Source organism: Anguilla rostrata, chromosome 1 (genome assembly GCF_018555375.3).
Source record: "Anguilla rostrata isolate EN2019 chromosome 1, ASM1855537v3, whole genome shotgun sequence".
Classification (NCBI taxonomy): Eukaryota; Metazoa; Chordata; class Actinopteri; order Anguilliformes; family Anguillidae; genus Anguilla; species Anguilla rostrata.
The window spans coordinates 80743061-80757517 of NC_057933.1; the positions used below are offsets into that span (position 1 = coordinate 80743061).

General features: G+C 41.2%; 1 protein-coding gene and 1 long non-coding RNA gene across 6 annotated transcripts in view; both read left to right on the forward strand.

Annotated features, from left to right (window-relative positions):
• Positions 1–14457, forward strand: part of LOC135237277 (uncharacterized) — a 96187-nt gene that overhangs the window by 9554 nt on the left and 72176 nt on the right. For 2 of the 5 annotated variants that reach the window (XR_010324792.1, XR_010324793.1), the window contains exons 1-3: positions 3933–4662; positions 4767–4840; positions 4875–6533. Coding sequence is in view for 1 of the 5 variants with exons in the window: in XM_064304267.1 (XP_064160337.1) it covers positions 5971–6261; positions 7384–7433; positions 7802–7996; positions 8460–8489; positions 9415–9474 (626 nt within the window). In the remaining 4 variants the exon portion in view is untranslated. Of the gene's footprint in view, positions 1–3930; positions 4663–4766; positions 4841–4874; positions 6534–7383; positions 7434–7801; positions 7997–8459; positions 8490–9414; positions 9475–14457 lie in introns of those variants that run through there. The other 3 variants (XM_064304267.1, XR_010324791.1, XR_010324790.1) reach the window with 3 other exon arrangements.
• LOC135237428 (uncharacterized) lies at positions 11668–14397 on the forward strand. Its single transcript, XR_010324823.1, has 4 exons — positions 11668–12359; positions 13276–13335; positions 13894–13984; positions 14217–14397. It is a non-coding gene; the product is annotated as an uncharacterized LOC135237428 (long non-coding RNA).

Below are 14457 nucleotides of genomic sequence, written 5' to 3' on the forward strand. Positions count from 1 at the left end.
TAGAGATGAGACACCTCTTCTGTTCAGGGTCAAATTGACCGGTTCACTTAAAATCAAGCCAAATGAGTCATAAGGATTTTATTGAAAGTAAACTTTATTTATGCAATGTTTAGAATGTTTAGAAATGAAGAAATGAACAAGAGATGAGCAATATGAACGAGGCGTGTGTATGTGTGTGTGTGTGTATCTGTGTGTCTACACAGCACACGAGTGACATGTCGTCACGTTATGCTTTTTGCAAATGAATTTTGCACGTTGCACATGTCGTGCTCATCTTGACGTCATGCAGACCTGGCACCTCTTCCACTTCCTTCTTCCCCCAGCAGCAACCTAGAAAGATGAGGGAGATGATTATTATGTCTTTTTGCTGATCCCGATCCCCTGACATGCACGCATGCACGCGTGCGCGCACACACACACACGCACACACCACACACATACTTACTTACCTCAGGCACTGGTGTACTAGGTGCAGCCCTCTCCTGGATCTCCCTCACTGTGGCTGCAGTGGCTGGGGTCCTTGTGCTGCCTCTGTTGTATATGCGGTACCACGAGTGCCTTCCCCAGCTCCTCGTGGAAGATGCGCCTCTTATACAGCTTTGACATGTTCCACTCAGGAAAAATCTCCATCCAGATGATGAATGCATTGTAGGCCGATACATCAATTATGTTATAAAAGATGCCTAAAGGCCAGCACGCAGTCATTCGCTTGGTGCTGTATGACCCCGTTACCTTGTCCAAGTTGTTCCACCCCCCCTTTGGTGGCATTGTAATCTAGGATCATGCTTGGTTTCTGGTCCTCTCTGGTGCTGATTTCGGCATTTTTATGGAGAGTGCTCATAAGACACTAGGGCTGTGGTGTCTGTGAAGACGAACTTGGACAATTGAGGGGCCCTATACTTGATCACCAACAGTTCGGCATATCTGCACTTTCTCGCACTTTACAGGTGAGGTAGGGATAATGGATAATAAGGAGAAAGAGTGTTTGTATGTATGTGTGTATTTGTGTGTGTTAGAATGGGGTGAAATGTGTGTGTGTGTGTGTGTGTGTGTGTATCGGCATGTATTACTATCTTTGTGAGAACCAAATGTCCCCACAAGGATAGAAGGATGAGGAAAATTACGCAAGGTGGGGACCTTTTTCTGGTCCCCACAAGTTCAAGAGACTGTTTTAGGGTTAGGAACAGGGTTAGGCATGTATTGGTTGGGGTTAGGGTTAGGGTTAGAGGTTATGGAATGAATGTAAGTCAATGGGAAGTCCTCACAAGTATAGCAATACAAACGTGTATGTGTGTGTCTGTGTGTGCGTGTGTGCATGCGGGTGTGTGTGTGTGTGTGTGTGTGTGTGTGTGTGTGTGTGTGTGTGTGTGTGTGATTGGGGAGAAATATAGTGGGAGAGAGTAGGAAATACCTTATGTCTCACATCTGCAAAGAAAGAAATGGTCTAAATTTAACTCTTCTGACCCCTTTTAGCCTCCACTTTCACTGCCGGGTCAAATTGACCCGAACAGTATCTCTGTGATATAAACATACAGGGGGGGCTTGCAAATACATGAAATGAACGATTTTCATTTAAAATGTTGATTACACTAATTAAGGCCAGTAGAAGAAGTTTCATACTGAAATTTTTTTTTAAAGTATTTTTCCTAGATTTTCAAACTTTAAAAAGGGTCAATTTGACCCGCAACATAACAGGAGGGTTAAATATAAACATAAAAGCCCTAACAAACTTATAAATCACAAATATGATTAATCTTAAAATACCATTAATTCATGTTCCATTTTTCCAGTGCCACAAATTCTGTTTTTAAGAGTCCAGTTTATAAAAACTCAGCTTGTAGAAATTCAGTTTCAAAACCTCGTACGGAACATCTGGGTACCTCGGGAAACGGGGTAGAACGTGCTGTTCTAGTCCCACAGCAACAAGCTGAGCAAAAATACTGAGATTACTATCACTGTAATGTGAATGAGAGACGACCCTTGAGCTGAACCTGTAGAAACAAATAAATGAAACAGATCAACATTCATTTACCAACCCTAAATCAGCATCACTGAACCGACACTCCTGTATAACTGCACATGCAATATATCAGCGAAGCTGCAGCAGGTCTTTAGTCCTGATTCTTACAGACATTCTCACCTGAGCTCTTTGCTGCATTGGAGTAGACAGTCAGTTTGTCAGTTTGTTTCTCTCCAGTGTCGGGGTTGGTGTAGCACAGGTGGAGATTGCGTGACTTCCAGCCTGATGCTGGCTCAAGGACAGTGCTGGTGCTGTACAGCTGTACAGTGTTAATCTGACTGCGCTCAGTCACAGTCGAATCATTCTCATTGGTCCAGAAGGCGGACGGCTGGGGGAACCATCCAGAGGAGTTGAAGTGCAGACATTTTCCTTTCAGGGAAATAGTGCCTTATTTAGAAGGCTTTGCTGGTGAGGATTAAGAACCAGAGAACAAAAGAAAACAGTTATGTGCAAACTGCTATTGTAAAGCAACCACATCGGATTACCAGAAATATAGTCAATTAGTTTCTGGCATTCGGTATTAGTAAATGGACAAATGAACAGATCTGGGCATGTACGCTTTTGCACCGTGATTGGGTTACGAGGTAATCTGAGGAGATCTGTGGAGAAACCTCAGAATAATCAGTGAACAGTGATTGAATAATATTACAAACGGGGGCAAAGGGGCCTTACACAAGAATAAAAATAATTACGCGGACAGTGACACTTCAAAAGGACTGGAACGAGACATAAAAAGAGCAGGAGACTTTGAGGGACTAAGTCATGCATACACAAGGCATGCAACTCCAGAATGAGACTCCAAACAAGGGAAGTGGGACAACTTAAACACAAAAGACAAACAAGACACAGGTGGGGAAAAATTACTAAAACAAAGGTTCAATAATGAGTTCAAGAAAAGAAACATAGCAGTCTTATGCTGCTCCCTGGGGGAAAACAGGAACCATGACCGTTTGATGGAATAAAAATAATACTCTATATGCACGCTGCACACTTACTTACATATTTGCATACATACATACAGGCTTCCGTGTATGTGGTACAAAACAAAATATAACGTATAACGTTGCCTACAAACCTCAATTCAAGTTTAGTGTCAAGGAATTGTGTGGCGTTATGGCATAACGTATAGCCTAAGTAAGGAATAAACCACGACGGGCTGTCCCGTTATTGGTCAAAATATGGTACGACGGGGGTGGTGATGCGGCCGAGGCAAAGCCGAGGGTCGCTTAACCAGCCCCGAAGTAGGCTACATTATTTTCCAATAACGGGACCGCCCGGTGGGGTTTATTCCACTTATACAACAGGTTACAAACAATGTCTATATATGGTTACTTTTATATTTATTGATTTTCATCGATTTAATCAGCTGAAAGTGAAATATTCTTCCGCAGGCATCTGGTCATATTATTTTACCGTTGTCAAGCAAAACTCTGGTTGGTAATTCTATTTGCACCGTTGTTAAGCAAAAACCTGTGGTCATTAAAAAAAGCAATGATTCTATCAAGAAAAAATAGTTCCTTCTCGTTTTATATCATACAATTAGCACCAATTTTGGTCATTTTTGTCATTACATTATTTAATAAAACTGCATGAAACCATAAGTCAACCAAATTCATCTCCCTAGCACTGTCTTGCTTTTTCAATGGTGTGGTCGCGCAGTGTAGACATAACGTCTTTCTAAAACCCCCGTGAAACAGGTTTTGAATGCCAGCTAGCTTTAAGATAGCTTTTATATTTAGTGCAAACCGCTACAGATTATTACTGTTTCAACCAAGATCTGGCCATTGCTAGTTCTACATATACTTCTTTTGTTAATAATATACTCTATCTTGGTGGTGATGGTTGGTGATCTTAAATGCATTTCCTTCTCACAGCATGAACATTTCCTGCAATTGTAAAAAAAATATGAAAATATCTCCAAAAGACTCTTGTTGGACTCTTTCTAAAACCCCGTGAAACGGGTTTTGAATGTCAGCTAGCTTTAAGATTAAATATTAAAATTCTTGGTTTTCGGTCAGAATGGTCTCACGTCACGCTTGTTACCCCGACTAGCTAGCTAGCTAACTATTGAATTGTATTCAAAACAGCGGTTAGGCTACTATAAACGCAATCGTTCACAAACATATGGATGAAAATGCGTCCCGTAGCCAGGAGTTAAATGCGGAACGCCTATTCTACTGTCCAAATAAGGGACGATTCCGATTTGCGGGGTGGTTGGCAACCGTAAATAAAGCTAGCAACAGTAACTAGAAATGTCATTCAATGTTGCCATCAATTGTGAAAATGGACATTGAAAAGGGGAGGGGATGTAACAACAATTCAAAAGAGAAAGAATACTGTTGGTGTTTATATGTTGTTTTTGAATGCTGGATTTTGTAACGCATTGATTTTAGAACTGTTAGAAGGCCGAGGTGTCCCTTTACTGAGAAATAATGCCCACCCTTGGACCAATCAGAATCGAGTATTCAGCCAAGCCATTGTACAAGATACAAATAAGTGCTTTGTTAAATGCACCTGTGTGAGACACTTTGTTGTCTATTGTAGTCTCTAAACCAGTAGACCAGTAGACCAGTTTGCTGCTGGCGGTGAAGAAGAGGCAGTACCAAGTGCCAGCCATGAGCCCATAACTCCAGAGTGGGCAGGTAGGATTGCTCACTGTTAAAAACGATCAGAACACTTTTGTTTTGTAGGGAGGGGGGACTTGTGCTGAAAATTATAACAATTAAATTTTTAAAATTTGATTTAGTGTCAGAGGCAGTGCCAGGACCCAGTAATGTGCCCAGAAAGATCCCTGCTGTGGAAGGCACAGGTAGAACTGTTGTATCACAGTGTGTGAACAATATAACATAATGAGCCTCATAGGCCGACTGAAGGAAGTGTAAAAGAGAGAGCAGAGTCTGCTCAGGGACTGATCACTGAGGCAACAACAGCTCAGCAGCAGCCCCCTGAGCCACAAGCTAAGAAAAAGACACATGAAGATGAGGCTGTTGATTGTTTTGATTACTTTGCTCACCCTCAGTCACAGGACATAGATATGTTTTTTTGTTATCATCCTCAACAAACACCAGAATTTCCTATACCAAAAGTTTTCAACAGCAAAGATGGAACCAACCGCAAGTGGTTGACTTACTGTGAAAAAAACCAATCTCTGTACTGTACTGTCTGTTTGGCATTTGCACCTTTGGTTAGTGCTAATCAGGTCCCTATAGTCAGGGTGCGTCATGTTTTTCATCCTGAGGAGAGGAGGAGAGGTCTAAAATTAAAAATTAAAAAAATCTCCAAAACACTGTTGTTGGAATATTACAACGTGTGAAGCTGTACGATTCCCAGTCTTTGCAGAATCTTAAGATGTGTGCACCTCTAGGAGTGAAAACCAGTGAATTGTACAGATTGTTGTTAAATGTGAGTGAGTGTGTCAGACTTTAGTCATCTTAAAGTCACCTAGTGTATGGGAGGCATGATCTACAAGTTTTTGGACTGCGGGCGAGAAGCTGGAGCACCCAGAGGAAGCCCACATGGACCCGAGGAGAACATGCAGGCTCCACACGGACACGGCTGGGATTTGGACCTGGGACCTTCATGATGAAGGGTTACTGTGCTATCCGCTGCCCCACCACGCCCGAGGTTCCATCTGGTCTGGAGTCAATGACGCTGTCCTCCTCCCAAAATTACGCACTGCAGACACTCAGACACTTTGATTCATGATGACTGGCTGTTGTAGATTAACTTGATTTTATTTTCCTTCATTCAGAATGCCCACTATATTCAGTGAAGGTATTGGGACACAGGAGATTGATCTGGAAAAGAGGATCTGAAAGCAGCCCCAGTTCTTATCAGGGCAGACTACAGCACCCAGGATCAGGAAGAATGGAGAGAACCAGGGGAGAGAGGAGAGAGCCAGCTGCTTTAGATCTGGAGCCATTTTCATTAAATATTAAATATTTTGGGAGATACCAGAGGAGAGACCCGCCTGCGTTAAATCCAAGGTTGTTTCCATCAAAGGTTCGAGGTTTCTTTATTCGTATCCTATTCGAGCACCCAGAGGAAGCCCACGTGGACCCGAGGAGAACATGCAGGCTCCACACGGAAAGGCTCCGGCTGGGATTCAGACCTGGGACCTTTGTGACGCCCCACTGCCCCGCCACATCTGACATTCCATTTGGTCTGGAGTCAATGACGCTGTCCTCCTCCCAAAATTACACACCGCAAAGGATGAAGCCTGAACACATGCTGGAGTACAGGTCTGAAAATAAAACTGAACACTTTCACTTTTTGGCTAGCTCCAGATTTCTGAATCCCTGAAATTTGTTGTTCGTTCAAAACAAAGATCTAAGGAAAGTGTGCTTCCATTGCGATGTACAACGCATGCGCTCACAAGGGAAGCTTCGAGAACAGGGGAAGGTTTGAGAAACATGCATGGGAGTGTCAACGCATGCGCTCACCCACAAGCACACACACGAGGCACGGCCATTTTGTACCCGAACGCGTGCCACACATTTGCAATGGTGAACAAGTGAGTCTCGCACATTTTTATTATTGTAAACATTTTACACTGTTTGATTTTCATGTGTGGCTAAGAAAGTGCATCACCATCCTATATCAGTGATTCTTAAATTTTGGGTCGGTAGTGTATGAGGTGGGGCCCAGAATTAGCCTGTAGTCCACTAGGATATGCTTGTATGTGATGGGGATGATTCCCTGAAATGTATTAAAATAACTTTGGTCCTGATATTAAAGAGTATTTCTAACTTGCGTACCAATATTTTAAAAGTTTAAGAATCAGTTGCCTATATTATTGTAAATGTGTTGAGGAATGTAGCTGTGAGGAGAATTAATGCAGAGACGTAGAGCGGAGCACTTTTACAGATCGCAAAGGCCTACAAGCTGTTACTTTTGTGTCCAGTTTTAGGCATAGCATATTGGTGTAATGGGTGTGTTGTTATTCTGGATTTAACAGAAAGCTAATGTACATACTTAATGTGCCTAGGAGTTTGAGCCCAAAAAAAAAAAAAAAAAATGGATGCATTGTTCTATGCTACGGAGCCATGTTAGCTAGCTTGAATGCCTGCCCGATTTATGACTAGGAATAGATTTAAAGCTAGGAGTTACTGCAGTGTGTGGATGTGGATGTGGAAGTGAAGACACTTAGGCTCCAGAAGCTATGTTCCTAAGAAGCAGGTCTTCAGATGCCGAGATATCTGTACCTTTACATTTAATGTGAATGGGAACAAACACATTTACACACTGGTACTGACATGTAAGCTAAACGAAAACAAAATGGATGCCAGAACATATCCAGGTTGTTGCCACAACCTTGTGCTTTCACTCGACTAATTATGTGCTGATTTTCTCTTGTATAACAGAAACATGCTCGTTTGGGGATTTCTCCTGGTGATTCATTTTCAGAGCATCGGTAATGTTTGATTTTATCTTTAAGTAATATTCAGTGGCTGTAATTATAGTGAAACAATATAGGAACATTTTCTCATTTCAGTCAGATGAAATGTTTTCTTCAATTTTTAAATTAAAAGTAAAAATTAATCTTAAGCCTATGCTGTTGATTCTGTTATTTCCATTTACACCGTAACATCTGATATAATTGTTATACAGTCATCTCTAAAACGAGCATGAAAGGCTGTATAAAATAATACAGGCTGCATTTGAGCTACATTTAATGCTCAAAAACGAGAGAAAATCTTTCATTCAAATAAAATGGCTGAGAAAACATTTTTGTAACAATAATGTGTGTGTGTGTGTACACATATTTTTGCTCTATTTCAGGAGCAACACCTGAGATCTGTAAAAAGCAATCGCCGTGCGATGCTCCTGAATGTTTCAAAATGAGGGGGTCACCAGAACCAGCTTGCACCTCCACCAGTCACACAGATCTCTGCAGAATTGACAGAAGCTGCATTGAGTATAAATGCGACGCAGCTTTAACCTGCAAATGTAATGGACGTCCATTTGAACTGGCAGGTGAGATATCAATCTGATGCCAGCCATGCTTTTCCATTCTGTTGGGCTTAGAGGCTGTATCATTTCTGTTCTTTTTACTGGAACTCGTCTGTTAAGGGATGCTTGGCAAATGTGCCTTTATTGTTCTTTCATTTTGGTTGGGATTCTATTAAAATTTGTCCTTAACTTTGTGGAACAATTTAAAGAAAGTTTATTTTTATTTATTTATTTGTTTGGCTAGTTCAGCAATCAAAAGAAACTTCCCAATATGAGTTTATGAAGAAAAGGTATACATTCTTGCATTTACTTGGCAGTCATTGGCCATTAAGAACAACTGCTGATTGAATCCCAGCCTTTGTTTTTTTTGTTTTTTCTCTCACAATGACCAAAATTAGATTCACACACAGCCCAGATTCCCCTCAGAAATGGTACATATTTACAATATTCCAAATATGATATCCTGTTTTTTTTTCTTTTTTCCCAGACTTACCCAAATGCCTTGTAAAAGAAACGAGTAAGTGAAGATAATCACCAAAATGATACACAGATCCACTGCACACATCCACACAATAGCATAAAATAATATGCAAAACTTTTGCTATTATACTAATTTTAGACAAAATGTTTCAACACTTCATTTCTGTTTTATGTATAAAATAAATTACCACAGAGTCATTTTCCTAATGCTGCATTTTTAACAAAAACCATTCTACAACTGGCACATTCCTTAGGCAACATATGAACAAAAGTTTAATTCATAACGTGGAACTGAAAAGATGAAACACCATGGCTTAACTTTTCATTTACTCTGTATATTCACTACTAGATGTATTCCAGTGAATGGTAGATATACACACTTCTCACATGCACCGCCCCCCCCCCCCCCCCCCCCCCCCCCCCCCCCAACCCAAACACACACACGCACACACACACACCGACTCCAGGAAGGAGTTTAGGGCCTCATTGTTCACTTGGGATTCCGGAATCCTCTGATTGGCCAAAGGTCTCCCAGCATCAGCTGCTCCAGTCGCTTAGACTGTGTCCCACATGACTCACTTGTTCCCCTATGTAGTGGAAAATACGTAGTACACTAGATAGGGAGTGAGCGGCAGGACAGCACTATATAGGGAGTCATTTTGGACGCAACCTTAGTGTTCCAGCGCAGTATCTCAGTGAGTGGACTGCATGGTGGAAAGGAACATTCAGAGGATGTGCATGCTGGTTTTGCTTCTGACAGAGGAGCTTGCAGGGGTGAGGCAGGCCACTAAATTTTAATTCATCACACCAAACTTGGGTGAACAATACAGAAAAAGAAAAATGTGATTTTCCCTTTACAGTAACAGATTGTAATAAATCATAAGTATGTGTTTAGGTGACAGCCCCCTGTCTCCTGTTTAAAAATATGTGGACGTGTCATTGTTTGGTTCAATATTTCACAGGACAACCAACAACACCAGAAGTGGCAAAGGGGAACAACAGCCCCAGGATCAAATCATTTGGTGAACATTTGGATTTTTAATGCATTTGTTGCCTTGCTGCAAGAGGTGTCTCTGTACACATCTCATGACTAACTATTGTGTTTTCAGGTCTGCTGGTGCTCCTGGTGCTGCCTTTTGTTCCACAGGTAATTAAACTGAAAACTCAATTCTGTGTTGCAGTGGAACCAAATTGGCAAGTGTCAATGACAGAGCTCTTTTTAATTCTTTTTTTTTTAAACATTTATACAAAACATTGTCAAGTACAAGAGTGTATGTAACAAGCAAAGAAAAGGGAAAAGTACAGTAAAAACAAAATAATTTAAAAATTAATTTAAAATGAAACAATACAGGATGTATTTTTCTCACATTGCAGACTAAGTTTGGCAGACAGTGTTTGAAAAATAATGGCATTCCATTCAATAGAAATATAGTGATTGTTACATCCTTTTGTGTTCTGGAGTCTCTACATGAATGTGTCTGGGTTCTGCAGGTGAACCTGATTTTGGATCTGATGACCTGGTTGCTGATTACACTCATCTGAGTTCACCTGGTCGCTGGGTGGATAAAGCTGGAAGTGTCATGGTTCTGTGTTCCTGTCTGTGTTTCCCTTGTTGGGCCGCCAGATGGCGGCACTTCTGTTTTGTGTCCTGCTTGTACCCTGTGTAATTGTATAATTGTCTTCAATTGTTCAATTATTGGTTCTTGGTTGTCTCGTTTTCCCTTCCCTCTCTGTGGCCTGATTGTTCATGGTGCCCTCCTGTGTCTCGGCAGTGTCTGTTCTATTAAAGTTCCTTTTTCCTTGACTCAGGTGCTGGATCCTTGGATGTGTTTGGTTGCGTGTCTCTGATCGTGTTCGTGCCCTGTGTGTTCCTGTATGTTCTGTTTTCCATGTGTTTTTGGACTTTTGGTTTTCCTGTGTTCCCGAAGTTTTCCTTTGGTTTGAAGAGTTGCCCTGCGAGGCCTTTTGTTCCCTTTTTAAGTAAAGTCTTTTGTTCTTACCTTTTTGGAGTTTGAGTTTTTCCCCCTCTGCATTTGGGTCCTAACACTCCCCACACCCTGACAGGAAGACTGCAAACCTGAACTGCTTTTGACTCTCCCTATTGCTTCTTTAGCTGGCTTGCTTGTAGTTTTAGAATTTTAAGCTGCTTTGTTTTGCATTGGTGTATCTTTTTAGTCAATACATAAATAGCATCAGCACCTGTTGCAATCCCATGTTTTTTAAAAAGCCATATGTAATCAAAAAAAATTACATCCCATATCAAGAGAAAGTCTATTGAAAAACACAAATAATTTAAAACTTGAATTTATTGGCATTCAGTCCTGCCGTAGTAGTATATCAGGTAAAGTTTTCCACAGTTTGGGGTGTGCAATGAAACTCAACCGGCCTTGAGGATCTAGAGGATTTACATAGTCTGCTGGACCCCTACATGTTTTTAATCTTGGATCAAGGACAGTAGAGTTAGTTTTGAGACTAAAAGGTTCACCTGCACTGCCAGGGAGGTACGATTCTCACCCTTCTTCATCGCAACGTTGCTGAAGCTCTGCAGAGCTGGTGGGGGATTGCTGATGGACAGCAGGTTTCAGAGTCAGGACCTGGACCCTCACTTCTGAACTGTGCTTTGTGTCACTGTGCAGCTGAAAGGGAGGTTACACCTACCTTCACTGGGACACTGGTCATTTTTACTCCCACAGCAACAAAGTCAGCAAAAATACTGAGATTACTATCGCTGTAATGTCAATGAGCCACAGGCCTTGAGCTGAACCTGTAGAAACAAATAAATAAAACAGATCAACACCATTCATTTACCAACCCTAAATCAGCATCACTGAACCGACACTCCTGTATAACTGCACGTGCAGTATATGAGTGAAGCTGCAGCAGGTCTTTAGTCCTGATTCTTACAGACATTCTCACCTGAGCTCTTTGCTGCTATGTGGTAGACGTCAGTTTGTTTCTCTCCAGTGTCGGGGTTGGTGTAGCACAGGTGGAGACTGCGTGACTTCCAGCCCGATGCTGGCTCAAGGACAGTGCTGATGCTGTACAGTTCATCCTCTCCCTGGGTGATGTTAGTCTGACTGTGATCAGTCACAGTCAAATCATTCTCATTGGTCCAGACGGCGGACGGCTGGGGGAACCATCCAGAGGAGTTGAAGTGCAGACATTTTCCTTCCAGGGACATACTGCCTAATTTGGAAGGCTTTGCTGGTGAGGATTAAGAACCAGAGAAAAATACAAGTTACATCCAAGCTGTATAAAGCAACAATGTCAGATGACTGACAATGCAGTCCATTAATTTCTGGAATTAGTTAATTTAGTATTTGTCGATTAATTAATTTGTTTTTCATAACTGGGCAGCTGCACCACTGCTCTTGAACACTGTTTGAGATAATCACACTGTGCAATATACTGTCCTAAGCGGGGTACTATACATAATTTTAGTTGACAACTGAAATGATGAAACACCAGTGAATGGATCATGACCGTAAACATGACCATGTCTGTTGGTAGTAAAACAGCTGACCAGGATCATATGGAAAAGAATAAACATATTAACCCAGCAATGAATTGGACCGGTTGGTGTTGTTTGAAATGAGAGTAAACATATAGGCTGGGTGTGTCGTGTTTTTTCTGGTTAAACTTTCATTAGCATTTTGATGCTTGGTGGTGCAGTCAGACTTTGACATCACTCAATGATGTCTGGCTATTGTAGATTTATTTGTTTTTATTTTCCTTCATACACAATGCCCACTATCTTCAGTGAAGGTACTGGGACACAGGAGATTGATCTGGAAAAGAGGGTCTGGGATTCAGACCTGGGACCTTCATGAGGAAGGGTTACTGTGCTACCTGCTGCCCTGCATCAGTAACGTTTGATTACGCGGGAGGACAACACATACTTTGACAAGTACGCGAACATTACGATTCCCGCTGAGTCCCGCTAGTTTTAATTATTTTCATTATTATTTTGATTTAATTATTTTTAATTATGTTTCACTCTGTTTCACTTTCATGTGTGACTTGATAATGCCATCTACATCCTATGTTATTCTAAATATGTTGAGAAATGCAGCAGCAGTGAGTACAGCAACGTAGAAAAAGAGAGTAGGGCAGAGCAATGGTTGGTTTGTGTGTAATTATAGGCATAATAAATTGGTATAGGCATGTGTACTGGAAGCTAAAGAAAATATAAAATTTCCTGAGGAGTTTTAGCGACAACAGCAGCAAAAAAATGCTGTGTGATGCTCAGCTTTGCCATGCTAAGAACCATCGCCACGTGTTTGAGCTTTTCTCGCCACCATCTGAATTAAGGGACTTGAACACAACAAAAAACTTCATAGAACGGGCCATTATTTTGTTGATAAAATTATGTTGTCAAATAAGAGTTTTTGCTCTTTTAAATTTTAAAATAAACTATACAATCAATTTTATGTATTTTGATAAACTTTACAGCATCAATTTTACTATTTTAGGTTAGGCAGATATTTCATAGGCCTAAATATTAGTAATTGTTATCTGCATTTATTTATCCCCCCCTCATTTCTCTAGTGTAACTGATTGTAACAAACTAGTCGGGCTAGCCACGTACATGAAACAGGGCCCTGGTCATTGAGGTAATTCCTAAAAACAAGGGGGGGGATAGACTAAAGCAACTCCTACTGCAGGAGATAGGACCCTCAAAGGATAGAACCCTTAAAGGATAGTAACCACAAGTGCAGATCTTTTTGCTGGGAAAGGTCAACAGTATGCATGCCTACAATGTCTCTGCCACTGTACTCAACTGAAGTGAGACATTATCAATGGACTGCAGCAATTTTTCACAGGTGATCTCTCCACACCTGAAGTGTCAGAAAGGATCAACACCAACACGACCGAGTCATCAGGTAAACCTTTGGATTTTTAATACATTTTTTACATCAAGCCATACATTTGGCTTCTACAAGACAATAAATGCAACACAAATCTCTTATTTAATTTCTGTGTTAAATTTTTGGGCAATGACACATTATCTTTGCATTTTAAAGATGAAATTTAACCATAGAACGATCACATGACCAGGCTTTCACTGTTAATAAAAAAAAAAAACAAAGTGAAATCACAAAAAATAAAACAGTATTTAATTACAGTCTTTTTGACTGAAGTATCATGCATAACACAAAATGTCAAAATGCATTTAAATAATATTATTGCTTTAAAATATACATAATGACATTTTGGCATAGACCAAAGCAACTGCAACTCCCACTGCAGGAAACTTGAAGGATAGAGACCCTCAGACCACTAATGTCCCAGGTCTCAGTGAGGAGGTAGATTTTTCCTTTTTTGTAATTTGTACTTTTTTGTTAATCAACGCTATACATTTCTCCCGCGATTGAGGGCATGGATGTCATTTTTTTCCAAAGTGTATTTTGTGGTATCTAACTGAAATTCCCTTGTTTCAGATTTCAACATGACCCCACTGAAGATTCTTGCTGCTGCAGTTCCTCGAATTATTGATACATGTCGTATCATGAGGGCCATTCAAAATCAGAGGTAGGCAACTCCACTCAAGCAGGGCTGGTATCTATACACGTTTTCATTATCACCAGTTACACTGGCCAAATTAATTGACTTGTGATTGGGGTGTTGGGGGGGAGGGGTGTAGTTGTGAATGATGTTATTGCAATCAATTACATAAAAATATGGAGTAGTTTTCTTCACTGAACAAATTAAACACTGTGTTGAATCAATAGGCTCCTAATTAGGTTGTTAATTCGTTGATCAGGCATAGGGAGCCACAGCTGGGAGGGACAGACCCACAGAGACAGCCCCTGGCACAGGCCCAAAACGACATGAATGGCGCCTCAGTACAGCGCTCCCCCTGGTCCATGGGGATGAAGAAGGGGATGGGCATAGGGATGAAGATGGGGGTGAGGATGGGGATGTGCATGGGGATGGGCATGAGGATGAGGGGGGGAGGGGGATAGGGATTGTGATCACGCACCGTGGCATGCTCCCTTTATTTT